The sequence below is a fragment of the Buteo buteo genome, chromosome 12 (assembly GCF_964188355.1).
Source record: "Buteo buteo chromosome 12, bButBut1.hap1.1, whole genome shotgun sequence".
Lineage (NCBI taxonomy): Eukaryota > Metazoa > Chordata > Aves > Accipitriformes > Accipitridae > Buteo > Buteo buteo.
The window spans coordinates 10,910,913-10,934,973 of record NC_134182.1 but is presented as its reverse complement, the minus strand read 5'-3'; the positions used below and the strand labels follow the sequence as shown (position 1 = coordinate 10,934,973).

At 36.3% G+C, this 24,061-nt stretch overlaps 1 protein-coding gene across 1 annotated transcript in view; it reads right to left on the bottom strand.

Moving 5' to 3' along the window:
* Window positions 1–24,061, bottom strand: part of USH2A (usherin) — a 392,565-nt gene that overhangs the window by 149,699 nt on the left and 218,805 nt on the right. The window contains exon 37 of the mRNA XM_075042640.1: window positions 9,268–9,447. Coding sequence (XP_074898741.1) covers window positions 9,268–9,447 — 180 coding nt within the window. The remainder of the gene's footprint in view (window positions 1–9,267; window positions 9,448–24,061) is intronic.

Here is a 24,061-nt window from a genome sequence, read left to right as displayed (position 1 = left end):
CTTCAGGATGACTACACCAGATGTTTTTTCAGCCAGTGCTCTAACAGAGATAAAGTATGACAGAATATGAAAGGTGACACCTCCGTTCCACCTAACTGTGGCAAAAATCCCTAACTGTTTTTATGGATTGGTCCCCCACTAAAAATAGTATTTCCATTGACAGAAATATGATCCAGGTGTTATCCACTGAAGCAAAATATTTAATATTTAAGGTGAATAAAGAGCAACTTAGACAAGCCTATTCACACATGGCAATAATCTGTGCAAAATATACAGTTGACTTATCTGATGAATAGGGTAAAAGGATTACAAACTTTTACACCCGACCCATCCACACAGGAATGCTTGTACAGCATTATTAAGTAGCCACTCATCAGTTAATGTCCTGTTCTAGACACTTTTAACAAATAAACTATTTATATGAATTAACTCTTGGCTTTGCGTCCTCAAATAATGCTGAAGAACATGTAAATCCACTGAAATTGGTGGAAGTGTGTCAACATACAACAATGAATGATCTGTTCCCAAGTATTTTTACTGAAAAGACCTTGGCTACTGTCTTCTTGTTTAAAATTGGGTAGCCTAATTGATTAAAAGCCTTAGTAACACCATCACGTTTTATTCAAACCCAAGCCAGACTGGCTGTGTTTTGCCTCGTATGCCACAAGACATGTCACAGCATTTATTCCAATCTGCACATACAATTCACCATATGTTGAGGTAAAGGAAATACCTTGGCAATACTTATTCTCTACAATATAGATTTTCTTAAATCTTTTGACAAAAAGTAAAGAGGCAGGGAAAACTTTCCCTCTCCTTTGTGTGTCTTTAAAACATAGACTGAAAGGGCTAAATCTTCATCACAGAAAATTTACAGCTGCTTATTGCAGATTACAACCATCAGGAACATCCTGTTCAATTTTTTGGACAGCACTATCAATTTCTTACGAATAACCCTCTCAAACAGGCTTCTTAGTATGTAAGAGCACTCACAACTTCACTGGAAGGAAAAAATAGAGAAAAGAGAAATATTCTTTCTTTCTATATTGCCATCTCTTCACTCATTCAACTTCTTTTCTTTCTACATGTTCTATTAGAGCTGTTTAGATAATCTAAAATCTAAAATCAGTCAACCTGAATTCATGTATTTTCTATGTACACAGTGGCTACATTCAACTATGGTGACACTTTTCATGGAGAGGCAATCCCCCAGTCTAAGCTGAGGGACAAGAAGAGAGGCTGACGAACTTTGACATGTATATTATACTTTTCAGCATGAGGATGAATATAAAAAACCTTTTACCTTCCATTGCTAACAAATGCCTGTCTTTCTATCTATCTGTAAAATGGGAATAACAATCCTCGGTCATTCAGAAGTCTACTGGAAAGCTGAATTAGTAAAGATTTGTAAAAATCATAAAAGTAAATACGTCAATGTACAAATAGTAAGAATTAATATAATTCAATACTGGATGTATCCAACCATAACATGAAATACATGAATTCCCTTTCTTTCTTATTTTACTAACATGGAATTAATCTAAAAGCGTAGTATTTCTTTGCCAGAAGAATAAATAAGACCTGCATACAGAGCCAAATAAAAAAAGACAAAAAGCCAGCATGCATGCATGAACATGCATACACTAATATATCACATATATATTTGTGCGTATGCATCTCCACGTGCATGCAGACACAAAAATAAATGTCCAGAAAGAAAAGCACCGTGAGGAGAAACTGTCAAATGTCAGAAATCACTAAGGCCTATAGACTCTTATAGTCACCTTTGTTGTAAGAAAGAGGGTAGCATACAACAACAGTGCATTATAGGGACACCAGAGGAGAAATGGTGACTCTAATGACTGATTCTTACTCAACTTCCCTTTTCTCTCCCTTTCTGTCTTTACAGAGAAGCTTATTTTTCCTTAGGTACTCAGTCAACTAGCCCAAAGATAACTGCATAGATGTTACAAAATGAGGAACACTATACTACGAAAAAGTAAGGAAAAGTCACACTTAAAACACCACTAGAACAAATAACTAAGTATATGGAAGAAAAATATTTTAATTCTGCAAAGTGTTTTAAGGATGCAGATACAAAGTTTAAGATCTTTTAAATTCAATTCCAGATCTATTTCCAAACTACACAAAAAACTCCCAAATAGGAGTTAATAGTTATCTTTAACCATAAAGGAAACCAGCAAAAAAAGCAAAAGCACTTTTATGGCCATGATGTTTAAGAAAGATCATCTCTAGTTTTGTCCCCAGCTAAAGAGAGGAAAAGAATAGTGATTTGGTTCCCCCTACATTCCACACTCAGCAAGATCTTGAGAGACCTTAATTCTTCTCCCCTTAAGCTTTTTTTTTTAAAAAAAATATGGAAACGTGACGAATATGTAACAGGGTGATGGAACTTTGCTGGAGGCTTACAGAGTTCCTTGCAAAAAGAAGAACTTCAAAGCTTCCTCAACTGTGCAAAGTAGCTCAAAAAACCCCTTGCCACTTTACTCAAGTGCTTTATGATCAGCAGGCTAACTTCCATAATCTAGATGCTTCAAGTGCAGAAAGTACAGAATGAAATGACAAAACAATAAAACAACAACCCCCCAAAAAACCCCAAACAACCAAAAAACAACCTACAGACATTTGCCTTTGCTGACAGCTAATGAAAATGCCATTTTATTCTGGAAAGTACAGCGGCAGAAGTTGTCAAAAATAAATACAATGAAGTGAGCTTTTTAGAAAAGCAGTGCAAATCATAGTAGCCAAGTAACACAAAAATTGATCCAATTCCTAATACTTGCATATATCTGGAAAATGGCTTAAAAGACAAAATTCATGGTGTGATTTTTCAAATGTGTTCTGTATGTTTTCACTAGGAATTTCAATGTCATTTTATTGTAGAATTCCTTCATCAGAAGAACCCAATTTATCACATAAAGAATGTTGACTTTAGAGTACTGACCAGTTTAGTTCAGATTTACACAGAATGAAAAAAAAACCAAACCAAAACCTAACTATGAATAGGCTTAAGATTTATATAAAAATTGCATACTTCATCTAAATTGTGACTTTTTTATGTACAATTGAAATTAGTCCAGAATACGTTTATGTGACGGTAGGTAATCATTTTAAATAATGATCTGCTGCTAAATTCCACAACAGACAATTTTTGCCACTTTTGTATGTACTTCTGTTTTTCAGAAGTACAATCAATCTGTAATTTTCCAGTGTGAAATCTGCTCTACTGCAGATTTCTTCCAAGAGATCTTAAGTACCACGTGGACCTCATGCTAAGGCTAAGGTTTTGGAACAACCTGGAATGAGACCTCTACAATGAGGTTCATTGCCTGCTTATAGATGATCAGCTGGCTCTTTCTAGCTGTTGCACAGTTCTCCCTTTCTCATCTGGCAGTCGCCAAGCAAGCAAAAACATCCATGTTCTTCTAGGCAACTAAACTGCAGTTTTGATCTCCATGCCCTGTTTCATGCAGCTCCAGAAGACAGAAAGCAACGTAAGAAGCTGATAAATACAGGTGTCTTATGTCTGGAGCATAGTAACAGCATAGCTGTGACTAGGGGCGACCTGCCTAGTCCCAAAAGGACAGGGTGCAGGGGCAAAGGGAAGGAGGCAATCAGAACAAAAAAAGACATAGTTGGAGTGTCATTGCCTTCTGACACTCCAGTTTTATGAGTAGGGACTTACACTAAGGTTCAATTGAAAGCAACCTTGAGGTGGTCCTTTATGATGTGTGGAGTTAGGCTGAGCCCCAACTGGCTGCAATTTAGGGAAGTGAGCAGTAAAGTAGGCACCTCTGTGCCTCTCATCACCGGAGTCTGACGACAGAACCTTTCAGGAATGAGACTTACTCCTCTCTTCTCCTGCCACCCCAAACACCCATCCAAAACCAAGAATAGACACAGTATGAGCTCACTGAAAGATGTGCTGAACAGACTGGGAGAGGGGAATAAAAGAAGAAAGTAGAGCTAATGAAAATGACAATCAGTTCAATACTGCAGAGGTTAGAGAAGAATTATTGTTTCATTAGAACAACTCCCAGTTTTCCACACAAGCACTTTTGCAATCTTACCCTTATATCCCCATGAAATCATCTTTCTGGGCAAAAGGAACTGGAATGGACAATTTACACAGCTTGCCACTGACACTCTTTAATTAGCTAGGTCATTGATGAGGGATGTAGGAGAGCTCCTTCCCCCTCCCTACTCTAACCTGCTCTCTCCTTAAACTACCTTTAGAAAAGATACGGTCACAATTTTTCATCAAGAACTTTCTGTTAACACTCCCCACCCCTGTCGACTTGTTTGCAACAATTTTGTTTAAACATTTTCTGTTCTTCATCAAAATCAGAGATTATATTATTCTGAAGTTATAGAGATATAATGCAGATGTTTGAGAATTTGGAATTTTTTAAAATAAAATTTTTTGCAATGAATAAAATAGAATGATGCCAGAATCTTTTTTTTTTTCCTAAACTACCTTTCATTTACTTTTTTCCATTTTTAAATTCTGTTTTTACTACTCTACCTTTACAAGAAGTGACATAAGAGAATGTAAGAGAAAAAAAGTGAAAAAGAAACAGAAGGTATAGAACAAAAAGAATCCTGTTGGATTTTAGTCTAAGTCTATAGGAAAAATAAAATAAAAAAAAAAAAGAAAAAGAAAGAAAGACTAGAAAAAAGGAGAGAATTGAGAAAAACAACTAATGTCTCAGAAGTATCTGAAATTTGAAGTAAAGGAAATTCTGTCAAAGCAAGTTTTATGGTGTGACTCAATGTGATACTGAGCATCATGGAAAAACAAACCTCTCACAGGGAAAACTCTAGCATATTCAGGTGTGGGTTTTCTTCCTAAATAATTCTGGCCTAACGGCATCAGTTTGCTTTGTTTACTGAATATGCATTCATCTAAGGAGGCCTATTGGCTTCAGTGATCAACTTGCATGAGCAAATACTTTCAGATGTGAATATAAGTTGTATGATGTGATTCTTATTTGTTTGCATAATTAGATCAATGATCCTATGGTGTGGTTCAATATCCAATCTCAGAGGTCTTGCTACCTAAACTAACAGTGGCTGAAATCCTCTGGTTGCAGGACACCATCCTCTGTAGATGTCAAACAAACATCAACAGCTACAAGTATGTAGGCTCACTTTTTGCTGCTGAGAACTAGTCCAAACTTGTAGGCAGGGGCATGCAGCATCCCATATGCAAACAAGGGACCAGCAAAGGGCAGGTGCTTAAAAGTCCAAGGCAAAATCTGACATCTTTCACAGCTACACATTCCTATGTTGTGCACATCACAGACAGACCAAATAAATGAAAAACATACTTCATAAATTACAGAAGAGATTAAAGAGACACTTCACTGCTTAGGCAAATTATTTTTTTTTTTTTTTAGAGTATCTTCCCTTGTATGTTTTACATAGGGAATATATATCAATTCTTTCAGGCTCTTTTCTATAGGTAAATCAGCACCAAGTTAATGGTTTGTAACCACACAAAGACAACTCTGCAATGTGATACACAATTACCATCCACAACAAGCTTCACACCCCTTGCAATACTTAGGGATCCAGTCCTTTTCTGTGCTTTGGAGGTGATGGTTGAGCCTCCACCTTCCTGGTACCCATCTGATCAGCAGCCTGTCTCTCTCTGCTATCTCTCTTTGCACATATTTTTTCAACATGATCTATCTTCTTCCTTTCTGCATACAGGACTTCTCATTCCCTTCCATACTAGGCCTTTTGTGGTCAAAGAAAGAGAACAAATGGATTTAACTAGAGTATAAACTATTACCAGTAGTGACTGCGACTTTCTTTTCTGTTAGCTTACCATCTCTTATTACAAAGCAATCCTAAATTAATGGGGTCCTCTATGTGCTACTACATCAGAAATAGCACTCATTAAGAAGAAAAATATATAACCAAGGACTCCACACAGAAGATTTTCTCCCAGATTTTTGCAGTTTTACATCCGTTGTATCATTTCAATTCATTCACCTAATTAAATTAATTCTAAACCAATTTGTTCTCTAGATCTTTTACCAGCTGGCATCCTCAAATTAATGTGAAGCATTGGCTAGTAGATTATTTTTTACAACTTCTACCAATGCAGTTTAGGACAAGATAAATAGAACAAATTTATTCTTTTTGGAAAAAATATAAAACTCAAAAAAATTTACTTCTACCTCTGCGGTATGAAATTTGTCACTAATCATTTTAAACTATGCCCTTTTATGCTTCTTCCATCTCTTTTAGCTTTCTGTGCAGTTCTTTGATGTAACAAAGACAGTTTCAGACAAGATTTCAGTTCATCTGGAAAAAAAAGCTTTAAGTCTTGAGGCAAAAAGCAGTGTATTTAAAATTTATATACTCCATAATGCCTTTGTTCTGAACTTGAACATCCTGAAAAACTTCTCCGCTTTCTTTTGCCTTCCGACTCTGAAGATCATTTGTTCTCATGGTTTCAGCTTCTTATTATGCAACAGTGACTTTAACTGGTGGTTCCAGCATTTAAGTACATGCACAGTCATGGCTGACCCTTTCTGATCAATTGCCAATCCATACAGGTTTGACTGATAAAAGAGCCAATTAGATTTAAGCAAATTAAGGGACATCACCAATGTCAACCACTTATTAAACTGAATGCTGAATTCCATGCATACAAAACACTAATGCACCAAGTCCCATTAAGAGTTGAAATCCTAACCCCATTAGTAACTCCAGACCACTACAGGGTAAGGGTCAAAAGAAAGTTTCATATTTATGGATTAACATTTGGATTCAGTTTTTATTTTTTTAATCTTTCCAAGAACTCTTGAACCTGCACTGCAATTTTAGCCAAGAGCTTAGACAAAATATATTCCTTATTTCTAAGATTATTTTTTTTTAAGCGTTGACTTTAAGCATGGCAAATCAGCTTGATGAGAAATTAAGATATATTCAATCAGGTAACACCAAATCTTTAGCGTGCTTTATATTATGTGCAATACATTTTAAATAAAAAATTAAACAAAAGAGATGCATGTTGAAAGAAAACTTGTATCATAATTGAAAAACAGTGATCTGCAGTAACTTCAAAATGGAATACTCCTTTGTCCTCTACCACTCTCCCCCTCTTATACAATCTTCCATCAAGCTCCATGAAGTACTCCCCACAATGCAAATTTCTGAAACAGCTTTTTTTCTGCCCTTGAAAAGAGAACACTACATTTTAACACTCATTAAAAGGCTGTGATTTTGTATATAATGAGAAGTCTTTCACTCTTTGATCAAACAAAACTTCTGTCAAAGTGAAATCTTGGCCACTGAAGTAAAAAATAAAATTCCTTCTGATTTTAGTAGCATCTAGATTTCATTTAATGATTTAGAAAGTGTTTGTAAGTGAAGGCACTGAATACAGCCCAGTGTAAAATTACCATTATACCCATAATTTAGCATGCAATGGAATTGTATGGCATTCAGAGAGTAATTATAATAAACATCATAGTAAAGTAAACATACATTGTCCTAGATATACACTTGTGTGTCTGTGTGTACACGTATAGTGAGGATATAGTGTGTGTGAGAGTACTACTCTCATATGCAGCGCTTCATTTATTATTCATTTCACTACAGATCACAGTCCACTGGACAATAGTATGGAAGATTTCTTTAATAACTCTCACTGCTAATTTAATTCTACTTAAACACACATATCCTAGTGAATGCCACATGCTTTTCAGCATGATTTTATGTGTAAATCAGGATAATATGTTTTCAGATCATTAACTAAAAGGAAGCATGAACTAAAACCTATTTAATCAATGAGGTATTGCTTTTAAACTACCACAAGGTCATAAAAAAGATAATTTCAAAGCTATAAGTTTTCTAATTGTAATCAACAACAATCTAATGATGAAAGAAAGTGTATCTTAATGGCTGTCATAAACTTGTGCACATCCTTGCCTATCTTCAAAGATCCTTTACCTTCTTATTTGGTAAAATTTTCACTACCAAATTTTGTAATTTCTACATGCAAAATTGAAGTGTGACACTGGGATTAGAAATGTCAGTCTTAAGTGAACAGTAAAACTCAGATGCAGTTTTATTATTATATGATAAAGTATATTTGTTAATATTAGGTATAATTTGGCAATCAGATTGGAAGAGTATAAAATGTGCTAGGAATTTACCTTTTCCTTCTTGCTCAGTAGTCTGTTGTACAAACTCTGCCTTTTATGTATTCCCTTCTCACAACCATTTCTGTTGGTTTGGCCCCAAAACCAATCCATCTGCCAACAGCAACCAACCAACAGCAAACTGTTCCAAGTGTAATTGTATTTTTGAGCTGTAAGGTTTATGGGATTTTTTGTTTTTTGTTTTTTTTTTTTTCTTTTTTTTTTCTTTTTTTACTTTCAAATGATATGTGCGTCACTCTACACTATTCCTGCTCATCAGCTACACCTAGACACCTCTCAAGATCAAGTTTTGTTGGGCTCTCACTTTGGAATTCAAAATTGCTTTAAATTCATTGTTTCCACTGGCATTTGTTCAACAAAAGCTAATTCACTAGAATGTCCATGAAAAGAGAATGCAAAAGGAACACATATATATCAGCTGTAAACTTAAGCTTTCATTTAAAAAAAAAAACAAACCAAAAACAAACCAAAACAACCAAAAACATGCAGAGTGTTTAGGGATTATTTGCTCAGTTCTCTTACTTCAATTTTTTATGAAGATAAAATCCAAAGTGGCTTAGAGCTTCATTCACTGTAAATCAGCACATGGCAATTGACTTGCCGACAGCTACACCAGTTTGTGGATTCTGGCTCAATATATTACCAATGGTTTATACCACTATTATGAAACAAATTATCTAAATCCATCCAGTAAGTGCGCTTTGTCAGCACTTAACTTTTATTCTAAAACAGATTACAAAATGCAGGTGACTTTCTCTATATTCTTAGATTAGATTAGCTGTCCGTGATAGAATACACCACCATTCACAGGAAAAAAAATGAAGTATATAATGCACTTCTCACCTACATGTTATATATGCAACTACCTGTTTTCATTCCCTAGTTCTTAAATTGAGCAATGTGACAAATTAGAAGCTGAAAAGAACAACTTTGTTAGTAAGAACTACTAATGCAAACATATTCTTCTGAACTTCCAGTCCTCAGTTCCAATAATAAATACTGGTTTGCTCAGCAGAGTATTTGTGTAATTGTTACATGCACAGAAAAAGCACTTCTTCATACTTACCTCCTGGAGGCATGACTATTGTTATAGCATCACTTATCAAGCTGCCCTGGCTGTTGGAAGCATTCACTTGTACTGTGTAGTTAGAAAATGGAATCAGTCCTTTAATGGGTACCCATACATTGGATTCGTTGCTGCTGCATAACATCCGAGTACCATTTACAATAGAATAATTAGCATTAGCTGTTATGAAAAAAAAGGGGGGGGGGGAACAAATGTTAGATTTGCATTTGCTACAATTCACTGTCTTTATGAACCAAGTCTTATTTCTACTCAAATGAAAAGTTGCCATTGATACCATTGGCACCAAAACCCAGCCTGTTTGGAAGAACAAGTATTGTTCACCATTTTCTCCTCCTTTTGCCAACAGTTTGTGGTACTTGTAACACTTGAAAAATAAATGAACCAACCATGCAGCTGCAAAGCTGACTGTTATATACTCCAAACAGAAGCCAGTCTTCAGAAATTACTCACGTTCTAAAACAGTTGTGTAATAACTGCAAATTCAAAACATTAAGGTTAATTATTCTGCCTATGAAAAACTGGTAAAACTTCCTGAATTCACTAGAAAAACACTTCACTAGAAAAACTCTAGAAAAAAACTTACTTGGTTTATAAGCTAACTCCATTGCATACATAAGAATTAGTCATATGCAGTAAGAAACACATGCTTTTCAGCATGGCCTGCAGTCCTCTCAAAGATAATACAAGGATTTGAAGTATTCGGTTTATCAGTTGAAATTATCAGAGGACACCGGAGCAACCTACATGTCCTTTACAAACCTTTTAAGATCGCAAACTTAAGATAAGACAATATTCTATCATCTACCCTACAAAAATAACAAAATAAACCTTTTCAAAATACCTGATGAGTAAGACTGGAAAATTTAAAAAAAAAAAAAATCGTATGTCAAGTAACAATTTTTTTTGACAGAATGAAGATTTCACTCACATATCTGAGAGCAAAAATGAGCTCATTTAAAGATTATCCAATATTTTGAACATATAAAGTGCTATATAAATGATTAATATTATTACTACTATCCATCATTCCATGGAGAGCTCTCACATTGAAGTCGACGGAAATTCTGCATTACAAACAACAGCAGAATCACACAAGTCTCAGAACACAGGTATGAGAATGAGATTAAACAGAATATAACTATTAAAAATACCGTAAATTAATTAAGGCATTGTCACAGGCAGAAGATTGAATATTCACATCCAAGTCTTCTACAAAATCTAAATAAGAAAGAATTTTAAAAACCTAGAAACTCTCTTTTAATTAAGTTTTTAAGTGAAACTCATTGGGTTTATTCATTTTTATGCAAGGTTCAAATGAACTGTTAAAACTGAAATATTATTAAACCTGAAAGAGTTTTTCAAATATTCCATATTTCTATCATGTGCACTAACATGTGCATACGTGCAGTACATTTCATTCATGCTCTCATTACATTTTACCATGAGTGAGTGATCTGGACTTTGCTCTAATTTGGGGATTCCTATAAACAGTCTGTGATTCACTTACGGTACACATCTAAGCCATTCCATTATTTTGATGTTCACAGAGCTGCACAAAGGGTGTTTTCATTTATTCTGCTGGTAACATATGGCAAACATACTTTCTGTGTTTTGGGGGAGGGGAACAGTTTTATAAAACTCTTATTATAAATCTGCCTTGTAGTCTAGTTCCTCGTTGCTCAAATTCTACCTGGATAACACCATGTCATAGCACCAGACTGCCTGAACAGGCCACAGTAGTGTGAATGCAGAATAATTTCATGAAACCCGATGGATTTATTTTGGATTTCACTGAATTTTACATTAGCCTGAGAGACCCCATTTTCTAAACAGCAATGGAGACAAAGCTTCTTATCATGCAAGAACAACCACTTTTTACACATTCCACATACAGACATAGCAATTCTGCAGAAGCAACGTTATTTTGTCTGAGATTACTCTTATGTACCCAGGCTACTCGGCCAGCACTAAAAAAATGCATCTGCATTACTTGATCTCAGCTCTTAAATTGTATACCAAACCCTCCTTCTGCACCTTTGTGGAACTGTCCCTCTGTGTGATTTGGGGGTAGATACAATCCAGCAAAGCACATTTCTCCCATTACCTATCACAGTTTTTCAGTGCACCACCGGGCAGTCTGCAACTTATTTGCAACGCCCACCCAACAACACGTGACTGTTATATGCACCTATTGTTTTATTAACAACAATAAAGCCATTAGAAATGGCCAAGTGACATATACATTCTTAAGGTCCTAGTGACATGTAACACTTAAGGACTCATCTGGCTGTGAAGAGAGATGCATTTTTTAAATATTTCACCTAAAATGTGTAGGAAAGTTTAAAAATCCAGTGTTGACAGATCAAGGCACATTGGATAAATGCAAACCTCAAGCATAAAAGTAGGCTCCCTAACAGCAATTTATGTGCCCAATTCATGAGAAAATTAAACTTTTTCTATCTACAGTACAGGTTTAACATGTTAATATTTTTATTCTCATCCACCTGAGCCCAGAATGAAAGCACGTACTTCCTCTGCTGATATTTTTATTCCACTATTAATCTTTCTTCCAATGGCTAACTATACTATATTTTTAAAAATACAGTTTCGAGTAACAGAAAAGGATTTAAAAGGATAACACTCTATTCCAAGTTGCCTGGATAACAACATTAATATACAGTAATTATACAATTAGTTGTAACATTAAATTCTAGTTATAGCAGAGTGATTACTCGGCAATTATAAGAAGTATATAATTACTCAATAATTAGGAGAAGTATGTAATTACATAACCATTTTATTCAGCTCAAAAATGAACTTGCAAATTTACAATGAGATAGACAACATGGCAGTTCAAAATTTCTCGTTGCTTCTAATAAAAAGCTGAGGAGTACTTGCAAGTTTCCTAACTTGAATTTTACACAGACAAAAGGTGTTTTGTTCCAGTTCCCAGTCAAGCAACTTACTGCTACTGGCAAGTAAAATATTAGAAGAACATTTTTAAAATGCAGGTCTTGCTGGGGATGACTTGCAATATGCAGTTTTGCCACTTCTCACTGCTTAAACTTTGCTTTCAGTGGGCTGGAAAATGCAGACACATAGGTTCAGCCTGACAGAAAACGATACAGTGATAACCCTGTCATATCACTCTGTACCATTCCTGCCTAGACTGCTTCAGTGTGGACCCTATTTGTGAGTATAAGTGGATAAGGCTTCTCTTTTTCCATTTTTCATGTGTGTTTTTCTCTCCAACCTGCTCACAGGTCCTACTGTAGCCTACCAGCCAGTCTGCTGCAGACCTAAACAGCAGCTGCCTCAGACACTTGTGAAGTCCTAAGAGACATTGTTTTACTTCAGACAAGTGGTTTCTACTGGAATACCTCCTCATTCCTGCACATTTCTGCCTTGTAACTCCTGCCATGAACAGTTACTAGCACTCCAACAAGCAAGATCCCTTCAAGACACAGCTAACACAAACAACCTAACTAAGGAGGCAGAAAACAAACTAGAAGTGGCTCACCATGTCCTTCAACACTTTGACACACAAGCTCCTGTACCAAAAGATGAATTCAGATGGAATGGGGCTCAGAGCCACCACTTCCTATAACCTCTCAAAAAAGACCAAACCCTTTGCAGACATGAAAGGCTTCCCCATGCTCCTTAATCTTTCCATATTTTTGCATCATGATGGTTCTGTTCTTTTACTAGACTTCCTGCTCATAAGGTTCTCCGTATTTCCCCCAATACTTCTGAGGAACTTCTTTGGCCAAGTCTGGTATCTGAGAAAAGCCTGTACTGATCCCAGTTTATTCCTGGTTTATACCAGATCAAAGTATCTCAGTTTTTCAGGAAAATATTATCCAAAAGAAGAAATTAGGGTTAAAGACTATCCATATATGTACTTAAAAACTATGTGTACTTGAAACAAAGTCAAGTAATAAAACACGCTTACATTAAAAAGATACACAAACACATGTTCCATTCAAAATCAATGTTTAAAAGTGCTAAGCTTCACATAGCACTCTAGCTGGTGAGTATTTGTGTTTGAAGGTTCACTATGGTTTTGGGTGGACACTTTGAAGGGGGCTCCCAAGCAGATGTGCATTCCCGTTACTGAGTACCCCTGTAAATAGGTGAATAAAGCTCCTGTGGGTCGGTGGTGCGTAAATTACTGCTGTCCTGGGTCCATCATCCTATGGGGTTCACTAGATTGAAATAACATAAATGGGTATCCTTTTCCATTCTTGTTATAATCATTGTCACAAGAATTTTAATGCCTCATATATTCCATAATTTTTTTCTGTGTGCTGTACTGCTCTGACCTTTTCAATATTCTGTAATTTGACTGGCTGGCCATTTCAAGTTCTCTCCTTTTTACAGCCTTATTAACTTGTGGGGAAGAGGTGAAATGGACAGCCAATCAGAATACATAATATTGCAAAGGTCATGGTAGTACAGTATAGTATCAGCAGACACAGAATACTGTATATTAGTCATTAGCGTTCTGATATCTTATTCATATGACAAAGGTTGTAAGGAGCGCAGGGAATGGTACAACATGAAAGCATTCTCATGACAAAGACTGCAATGTAAAAAAGAAATAATACAAACTAAACACATTCATCTCATTTAAAAACTGGGGTTTTTTTCCAGAATTTGCCACATTTAAAGGTACTCTTTCCATCTGGATCAAAAGTAATGTTGTTAAGGGAAAACATAATAAATTGAGATGTTTCCTTTTTATGTATTAAACAGAAAAAATTCATGTTTCATATGCATGGGCAAATACCAAATACTTCTATTACTTCCACTGCATTTATGATTATTAAAGTAATAAGTTTAAACATAACCAGTCTAACGCGTCAGTATTGCAAACAAACTGACACAACTATGCTGCTGACTTCAGAAAGCAAGGAGGCCATGCTAGTGAAAAATACTACTGGGTGCTCATGTGCTTTTCTTTCCCTAATCACCAAGAGCTAGCCGTCATAATATAGATGATATTGGTCAAAAATCAGCTTCCTTATACTTCTCTGTTTGTATTCTTAAGGGACTTCAACAACCGAGCCACCTTTGTAAAACAGGTTTCAACCTCTTCCTGTTTGCAGTGTCCTAGAAATTGGCTGACTGTTCATCTTATCCCGATTTGTTTGAACTTAAATGTTATTACAGGACCATGGCTTGTGAAATTCAGAGACATTTCCACCTAAAAGGTACTTCAGCCTGAAACACTTAAGTCTTATCATCACAAATGTTTAATGAGCTATTATTTTCTTTCAATATCACTATTTCAAGATAACATGAGGCTTCAATCACAAAAGTACACTACATATTGTGTGCTACTACATGGCAAAAGGTATTTTTCAAGTGAGTTTAAGGCTTTGTGTCATGCTTTGAATTATTATTACCAATCTATACTGCTTCCATTATGTACATACAGGTCCTGATAACCTTTTTTACATTAGAGAACATGTTGCTCCACAATATTGAAACAGATAGAAGCATAACTATTACCACTGTAGAAGACTACTCAAAGAAAAAAGGTAGCAAAAATCCAGGTCACAGAACAGTTCATATGAGGATCTAAAGAATTATACAAAGATTACTTAGTTAACTAGCACAAACATTTTTATGTCTGCTTTATATGTGTGTGAGCATACAGAGGTTAAGTATCTTATCTTGGGCCATAGAAAAAGTTAATGTCAGAATAGCAAAATAAAAATGAAACAAGAACTCACTTTTTCATTCCTTTTACCCATCCTTCCCCGTACCTTGCCCTCATTGCCCACCAGTTTCTGTCCCTGTGCTGGTTTCTGACTCTTTGGCACCACATCTTTCTGGGGGAAATCCTGTGAATATGCACACTTCCCTCATCTGTAAGCTTATTCTTTTGTCCATTAGTTTTGCCTATTCTTCAGCCTCATTAACTTCCACACAAGCTACTCCTTTCCTCCCAGCTAAGATTTTTCTTCTCTCTCTCTCTCCCTTTCCCACTCTTTCTAGCACAGTATTCAGAATAAAAAACTGTGACTTTCCATTAGTTTGATTATCCCAACAAAGCCAGCTAAAAGTCTTTCCTCATCATTATTGGCGACTCTCTTTTCCTATGAACTGTAATACTGAACTGTTCTCCAATTGTCATCCCAATTGTTATCCTGATCTTATGAAATGGTTTTTATGCTTTGATGCCACATCCCTCTTTTCAACAAAGAGTTGGGGGCTTTTTTGTGTTTTCTGGTGGTTGTTTTTTTTTTTGGTTTGGGGTTTTGGTTTTGGTTTTGTTTTTTTCCAGACGAATACACTGACAGTTTTGCGCCTCAATCTCCTGAACCACTATTTGTTCCTCTGCTCCTGAGTTGACAGACGTATTGTTCCTAAGGTCATACCATGGTCTCAGTCCGTCAAACTGAGTCCATAATTTAAAGACTCTGTTATCACAGGAAACCATCATTCTCATGGGTTAGGGGGTGTTGCTGGATGAGGCAAGATGGGTAATTTCAAAGCACTATAGCAAACTGGAAAAACTATGAATTCAAAATATTCATTTTCCTGTAAATAATGAACAGTTCACATTATCTGCATTGAAAAACCCTAGCTTATTCCTTTTTTCCCTCTTAAGTAAAGAAGCCTTTAGTTTTAAGACTGAAAAATATAAAATATTTAAAGAACAAGATGGAAGTCCTTATGGCTACATACACCAGAAATCTGAAAGGTCAAAGACCCAGATATAGTTTCTGACTGTATTACTCAAGTTGTTTCTTTGACAGCTCAGTGTCCCTCACCTTGAAACAGGCAAAGGCACCTTCTGTGACTTTTCACAGACTTAAATTTGGTACAGACATCTTAGACTGTCTTGAGATGTACAGAATGCATATGCTGAACATTCTGTCCATCACTCTGAGCTGGCCCCCAGTACAGGCTAGGGGCTGATGCTGAAAAGCTGCTTATCTGCTTTGAAAAAGACAGAGGTCCTGGTGGACAACAAGTTGAACTTGAGCCAGCAACAAGTCCTTGCAACAAAGAAGGCCAACAGCCTCATGGGCTGCATCAGGAGGGGCATTGCCAGGAGGTCAAGGGAAGGGATCCTTCCTCTCTATTCAGCCCTGGTGAGACACATCTCGAGTGCTCGTCTTGTTCTGAGCTCCCCAGTACAAGACAGATATGGACTTACTGGAGTGGAGTCCATGTAAAGATGATTAAGGGCTTGAAGCATCTGTCACACAAAGAGAGCTTGAGAGAACTGAGGTTGTTTAGCCTCAAGAAGAGAAGGCCTGGAGGGGGGAGAATCATATCAATGTGTATAAATATCTGATGTGAGGGTGTAAAGAAGCCAGACACTTCTCAGCAGCATATAGCAACAGAACAAGAAACATTGGGTACATACAGAAAATACAAGTAAATCTGTTTAAACCTAAGAAAAAACTTTTTTACTTTGAGGTTGGTCAAACACTGGAACAAGTTGCCCAGAGAGGTTGTGGAGTCTCCATTCTTGGTGATAGTCAAAACACAATTGGACACTGTCCTGGGCAGTGTGCTCCAATTGGCCCTGCTTGAAGAAGTGGGGTTGGACTAGATGATCTCTAGAGGTGCTCTCTGACATCAGCTGTTCTATGACTCTATGAAAATTTGCAGAATACTTCAAGAACCCTAAGGCAAAGCAGGGGTAATCATCACAATTAAAGCATGTTCCTGTCAGTAGAAATAAGTGATCAGTGTTACAAACACAAAGGAATGCGCATTTATATGCTCATTAATTCTATGGACTGAAATATGAATAAAGCCCACAGCTTGACAGGGAAGCTCATACAAGAGAGTTAGCACAGACCCTATGGATAGTTAATGACTGCAGCCGAGATTAGGCTCTGTCATGATGGCAGGCAGAGAAGAACGTTTGGTGTGTGGTCTCATCTACCCTTCTGAGCCTCCAGTTCAGCGCCATGAGGCTTTCAACTTAAAAACTCTGTAATAGTAGATGAGACTGTCAAGAAGAAACTTTTTTCATTTTATTTACTACTTTAGGTTTTGTCATTACTCTTTCATAAAGAGAAATGCCCAATAAGTCTTGCAATTGAGTCTGTCTAATTTACACTTTCCAGTTAAAACAGTGTATTCAGTATAGTGTTAAATCTCTGCTGTAAATATATTCATCTGTATTGTAACTCGCTTTGCTGCAACAGCACCAAGGGGGCATCTGTCCTGGACCCCGCTGCACACTGTACTAAATGTTGTAGGGACACACTATAAGAACCCAGTCCATAACCTAAAGAAATCATAAAACACGGTGAGGCCACCCAACTCTGGAAAGCATTCTATGAATAGAACCAGCCTATGTGGATTTCACACAGGCTTCCAGTATCCAGGTGTTCCTATCCCAACATGAACAGTAGAAAGCATCCCAGCACAGTTTAGTACCCCAAGTGGCATAACATCACATTGTCTATAAATGACCAGAAGGCATTAAATAGCAAAAATGTTTGCTATAATTGTGATGTTAAGTTGATGATAGAGCATATAATTATTGATTTAATCCATTTTGTTTGAGGGGTTTTATAGAAAAATGATGAAACTTTATAAAGTTTATTTCATGAGAGATTTTACACACTAAAAAAATTTCAGAAACAGTTAGCTTTAAAAATCTTCAAGTTTGTTTTTCCATGGCTAGAACATTCTTTCTCTAGCTGCAGCAGTACATAAATGGAGATTATCGCAGTATCTGGTTTCTGAATCTATGCCCATAATTCATGGATGCCAATAAGAATTTTCCATTCTCCAGGGACACTATCAGAAGGAGACTAGCTAAACACACAGAGCAGAACTGGGAGTCTCAAATCCATAATCAAATATCTAGATTGATTGTGTCACTTGCACTTGTATTGATTTCAATTGGAGCAGCTGACCCAAGGGAATAATAAAAATGTGGAATAAAACTGATTTATGAGAACAAAATAAATCCTTTTGTGAGTGGTAATGAATTGGTACTATTTAACCCTTTCAATCACAAAGGGAGAACACTGTTTATTTTTTTCAGAATGCTGAGTTAGCCAAAAGAAGTCATATAAAAAATGTCAATACTGTCAAATGCCATTACACTTAGTTGTAATACTTTGGAAGGAATGAAGCTCTAAACTTGATCTAGGATTTTTATTTGACATAAGACATTCTTTTGGCTTTTCCAGTCACCTTACATGAGGAATCATAAATGATGCACTTGTAGATTGAAAGAACCATAGAATCATGCAGGTGAGTGTTTGTTGTACTTATAGAGTAGCTCCCTCTAGCCTATTTAGGGCAAAAACTTGTAGAGTAACATAAACAGCCGTATCAATTGCACACAATCATCTCTATAAAAGGATGACCTATCATAGCATCTTGATCTTCCTGGTGTAACACTACAATGTTATGTAGTCAAAACCTAATCTGATCCCCCCTTCTACAGTTCAAATAAAAACTTCATGAAAGCTTGTCAAATCCCAGTTTTCATCATGCTTTCTCTACCTGAGAAAACAGATGGGTTTTACATTAGTCTCTAAAGACAAGCATGTATGTGTCGGTTTCAAACAAATAAGTATCCAAATGCAATTTCTTCATCTGCAGAAGCTCTAGTCAGTTTATATATATTTTGTTTTGGTCAAGTATTTATATCATTGACACTAATCATTTTGTCTTCAATGTCATAAACTGTTTTTTGCATTTAGGAGTTACCATAGATACCTAAGCACTGTCAATGTAGCTTCCTCAGCTTTCACGTGGGTTAAAAACTCTGGAAGACATTCATTAACTAAAAGACTGTTTTCATAGGAGAACTGATTGGCAAATTCCCTTTTACTCAATACTGTTTACCAGTGCCATCTCCAGAAGATTGCTAGTATTCCCTAGACTATTCCAAGGGAGAAGGGATGGTCTCAGAGACTATCCTGTTATTGGCAGTCACTAGGAATTTCAGCCTGTTAAGAACTGACACTACGTTCCTCACAGAAACGGGGTTCAGCCTTACGTATCTGCTTTATAACATGAAAAAGCAGATTATGCAGTACAATATAGAAACAGACCAGTGTACACATGACAAAAACATAACTATGTGAACAGAGAGATGCAGAAGACCAATTAAAACACTATCCACAGTCTGATGCTAGAGTCTTCACCAAAGAAACAGTCCAATGTGGAAATTAGAGAGAGACTGCTTTGATTTTACTTTCCTCTAAGACACCTGTACCAAGGAACAGAAAAGAAAAGCATATCTGGTGCTGAAGAAAATCATGCTAGTAGATGGTGTATCGTGAAGCTGTTCAGAATCTACAGAAACTTGACTAAATATTACCCAATAATCATCCCAAAGTGCATGCAAAACTGAGTTTTCTAGCCATGCAAATCAAACTTTAAATGGCAAATTACTCAGTGCCAAAATACCCCTAGGTCTTGCTCTAGTGAACAGATTAAGCATGGCTATTTGAAAACGGGTCATGCATTTCTCTTTTTCACCCTCAAACATCTTCAGGACTAGTGAGTTTTATTAGTGAGGTCTTTAGCTAAAACTAAGGAGATAAACAGATGAAATGAGGGAAGGGGATGAAATATGAAAATCTCCTTAATGGCTGACTTGGAAAAGCAGCTAAGGGCTCCCACAAAAGCGTCGTACTTTGGGAATGGGGAGGGTATCTCTCTGGTGCAGCTGGTGGCAATGACAAATAAGCCAATGCTGTTGCTCATGGTGGGAATGATTTTTGCCATGCTGTCCCTCTGCCACTACATACTTTCCATTGGGAACTGCTCAAACTCCCTGTTGGTTGTTCCCATTTATGATGCTATTTGTGCTGTGTGGAGTATATTAACATGGTGCAAGTGTTGTACACTCAGTGGTCACTAAACATCTGTGTATATATATTAATGGATAATACTTATCAAACATTTAAATTACTATTATTGACTTTGTTGTGTACTAGGTTTTGGGAGGTAAAGACCTGGTGGGGAGAGGCAATTCTCACAGCATCATAGCTGCTCCCACGAAGATCCTCTGTCACAACACTATTGGGGTTTGCAGGTGCAAGGCCATGAGAAAAATAGCAGTACAACAAACTGAAATGGATTAAATATTTCATTATATATTACAAAGGTAACTGGTAAATTACCAGTATCATTAATATCACCACAATTTCTCAGATTCATATCCCTTTTGAAAACTTTACCCTTCTTTTAAAGTTGAGGATCTGTACTCTCCTTGGGACAGCTTATTGAGGAAAAGATTATTTTTCTTATTAGTAAAATTTAGTGTACCTATGTATTAAAAAAAAAAATAAATCAAGGATCACTACTGGGGAATTCAGGTTGCAGAGTGTATAGTGTTACTGCGCAATCCTAAATTACTGGAGTAAAGTTGGAATAACATTTCCTGTCCTTCATAGATAGATGATGGTCTGTCCCTGGCACAGGAACACATGATATTATAAACATTTTTGGTAAGTGATTAAATGCAAGAAGAACACTGTCCTGATATTTACCCACTATGGAAAAAGTATTCAGATTTCTTTGGTACGAGCTTCTTGCATGTTCAGCTACATGAGAGGAAAGGCTTAATAACTACTCAACAATAGAAAAAAAAATTAGCAAGTTTTTGAAGAAATAGCTTGTCTTGAAAATAAATCATATGCTTTGATTACATTTATGGAATGACTATACTGCCATTTCTGTAAAAGAATTTTTCTTACAAATATTAAAACACATCTGAACTTTTATCTATTGTCAGGTATTGCATATTCAGTTGAAGCAACTGTAAATGCAAATCTATACTTAGATATTTATATTTTGAGGTAATTACGCAAACAACCATGTCTAAAAGAAATTCACTATGAAAATTGGCCTAACAAGTCCCTCAGAAATGTTTTAGTAATTTCTCAAAATTGTTGTGTTCTTTTTAAATTGTCAGGTCCAAACGTAAAACACTTACCACCTTCTGCATCTTTAAAGATAACATCCCACAGAATTTTCATTCTCCATTCTCAAGCCTTCAACACAAGACATGCTAGGAACTTTAAGGAGCTTTAGCATTCCTCTCCCCACTTCTGTTGGCATCTGCAGGTGGCATGTCTTCCCCCAGCAGACATTGCTTTTATGCACTAGCTCAATTCTTAACATTCCCTACTTGAACTCTGGTTGGAGAGTGTACTGAAAGCACTGTGCCTATTCAAGATTATAAGAGGAACCTTCTAATAGAAGCCAAATTAATAGATGGTCTGGGTTTTCTTCTATTTGTTTATATATAGAAAATATTAAACTAAAAAGATTAGATGAACAAAATTCTATTGTATATATGCAAAAGTCAACTTGTTTATAGATGTAGGGTTGGTTTTGTCTTTTTTTTTCCTTTTACCAGAAAATGCTGTATTCTGCTGTCAGAATTCTTGTTTGCCAAGAGAATGACTAGGCTGCAAGGAAGCTTTCTGCTACAGTATCTCCAAAAAAGCAGAGTTACCAGATGAATAATTTTCCCTTTACAAAAATACCAGATGAACTAAATTGCTGAAAAGTAAGAACCTTGGATGAAATGTCAATAACAGAAGTTACAAAAAGAAAAAAAAGAGAAAAAAAACATAAAACCCCAACCCAAACCACCCAACTAAACAAACAAAAAAAAACCCAAATCACCAAAACCAACCCCCCCCAAAAAAACCACAACCCCCTCAAACCGAAAATAATGTACATTGATTTCTACATTCACAAGCAACAAAGATTTCCAAGTATAACCCTGCAACTTCATGTTGTGAAACTCCCTAAGGACATACACTTAATTAAGGATTCTCTTTATGTCAAACTTGCATTCACATGCATCACAACATCCAGGGGACTACAGATTTGGATTCATTTTGTGCTAATGCTGTCATCTGACACAGGTAGGAAGATAAGAATTTCCTCCAACTCTCTCCTCTGGAAAAGAGGTAATACCTGATTCTTCCTGTACTAGAACTTAATTTCAGATATCCAGATGCAATTAAAAACGACCCTGTACTTAATCTAAACCAGCCTGAGGGTAAATAGGGCTGAATGAGGAAACTACTTGAGGGAAATAAGCCTGACTCTGTCACCTTTCATTCCCCCTCAAGCCCTCTGAGAATTGGAAGTATATCAGATTATAAGAACTTTAACTCCTTTTAAAGAGAGAAAAGCTGTTTGTGATCTGGTGATCCTAGTATTTCATGCCTTGGACTAACCAATTGCAAAACAAATTCCTCTTTAAGGCTTCTTCCAAGGAGGCACCAGGACTTGAAACACTTGAGGCAAAGCAGCTTGTCTTTGCAGGAAAACATGTTGCCTGAGCATTGCAGAATTGGGACAGAGCCCTCGATTTCTAAATTCATATTTGATCCCCATATGCAGTTTGCTGGGAACAAATAGTCTTCTGGAAAACATACCTGTATAGATCAGAATGGTGAAACAGACTCAATAAAGCTCCTTCCTGTATTTTAACAAGTACTTTCAAAGTGAAAGATTGTCAGAAAAATCAACAGTTGAACTAGAAAATGAAGGCTAATTGATACAGATATTTCTCTTGTATACATTGTTAAAGCATGGTCAAACTATGGAAAAATCCATTATCAGTATCCTCCTCTATTGGCAGAAAATCCAAAGTACCTCCTGCTGATCTACATTTCACACTTGCAATTCCACAGTGACCTTTTCAATCAGTTTATGATAGCATTTCCTTCTCTTTCAATTTGGCTATTGATAAATGTTGACCAGGTGCACACTATTTACCAAGACCTTGCCAAGCTAGCATCTAAAAATCAAAAAATAAGTATCATCTGCAGTATCAGAACTAAACAGCGATGAAAAACCAAGACATGCATTACGAAACATTTATATTGGATTCAAAAGTCAGGAATTTAAAGAAGTCTGTACAATTAGGTCATTCTCTCTTGCTTTTTATGTATTACAATGTAGTCTTTAGTGATGTATTGTTGTTTTTACTGTAAGAGGATAAATATTCCCCACTCCCCAAAAAACCCACAGCAACTTTAAATCCTTTGCAAATTATTTAAGATGATCTGTCCCTGTTAGAAAACAGTCTAGAATGAAATACAACTTATTATAAGAACTAAACAACCAATAAGCTCCCAGGCTGTTCACTTTAATTCCTATAAGGTATGCATATTTATAAAAACAGCTGGATGGAAAGTTATATGGTAACTTAAACAAATACAATGAATGGCAGATCCATTTGGTGGAAAAACAGTGTACATAAAATACTAAGACAGTCAGACAGAGACATACATATGTGAAATTTGAAAGATTTGGAACAGGACAAAAAAGGAGCTAAGCCTGGGGACATCTATAGAATATTCAGCATGAGATCAGCTGGTGTCTCTAAGGTGTTGGAATAAGAAGTTCATGACAGAGAAAGTGTTAAGTTACACGTTATTTAAACACTTTCCATGTCATCAACCTGCTATCTCAACATACCATATGCTATAGTAGGGCACTGATAAGATAACAGCACATCAAGCAGAGTTTCACAATATACATTAGGGATGGCAGTGTAAAAATACAGAAATACAACAAGCACTAGAAAAAAACAGCTCTCTCATAGTGGTATCCTTTGCCCTGTCCAGGGGCTATACTTATGCAGAAGGGTTTCCGCGCTTCAGAAAGCGTGTTTCGTATGAGTTCATCCCTCAGAGGCGTAACATCTCTTACTTAAAAAAAAAAAAAAAAGAAAAAAAATGCCATAGAGATATGTTAGGTTTGAATATAGGCCTTCCAGGTCTCATGTAGTTAAGTTACA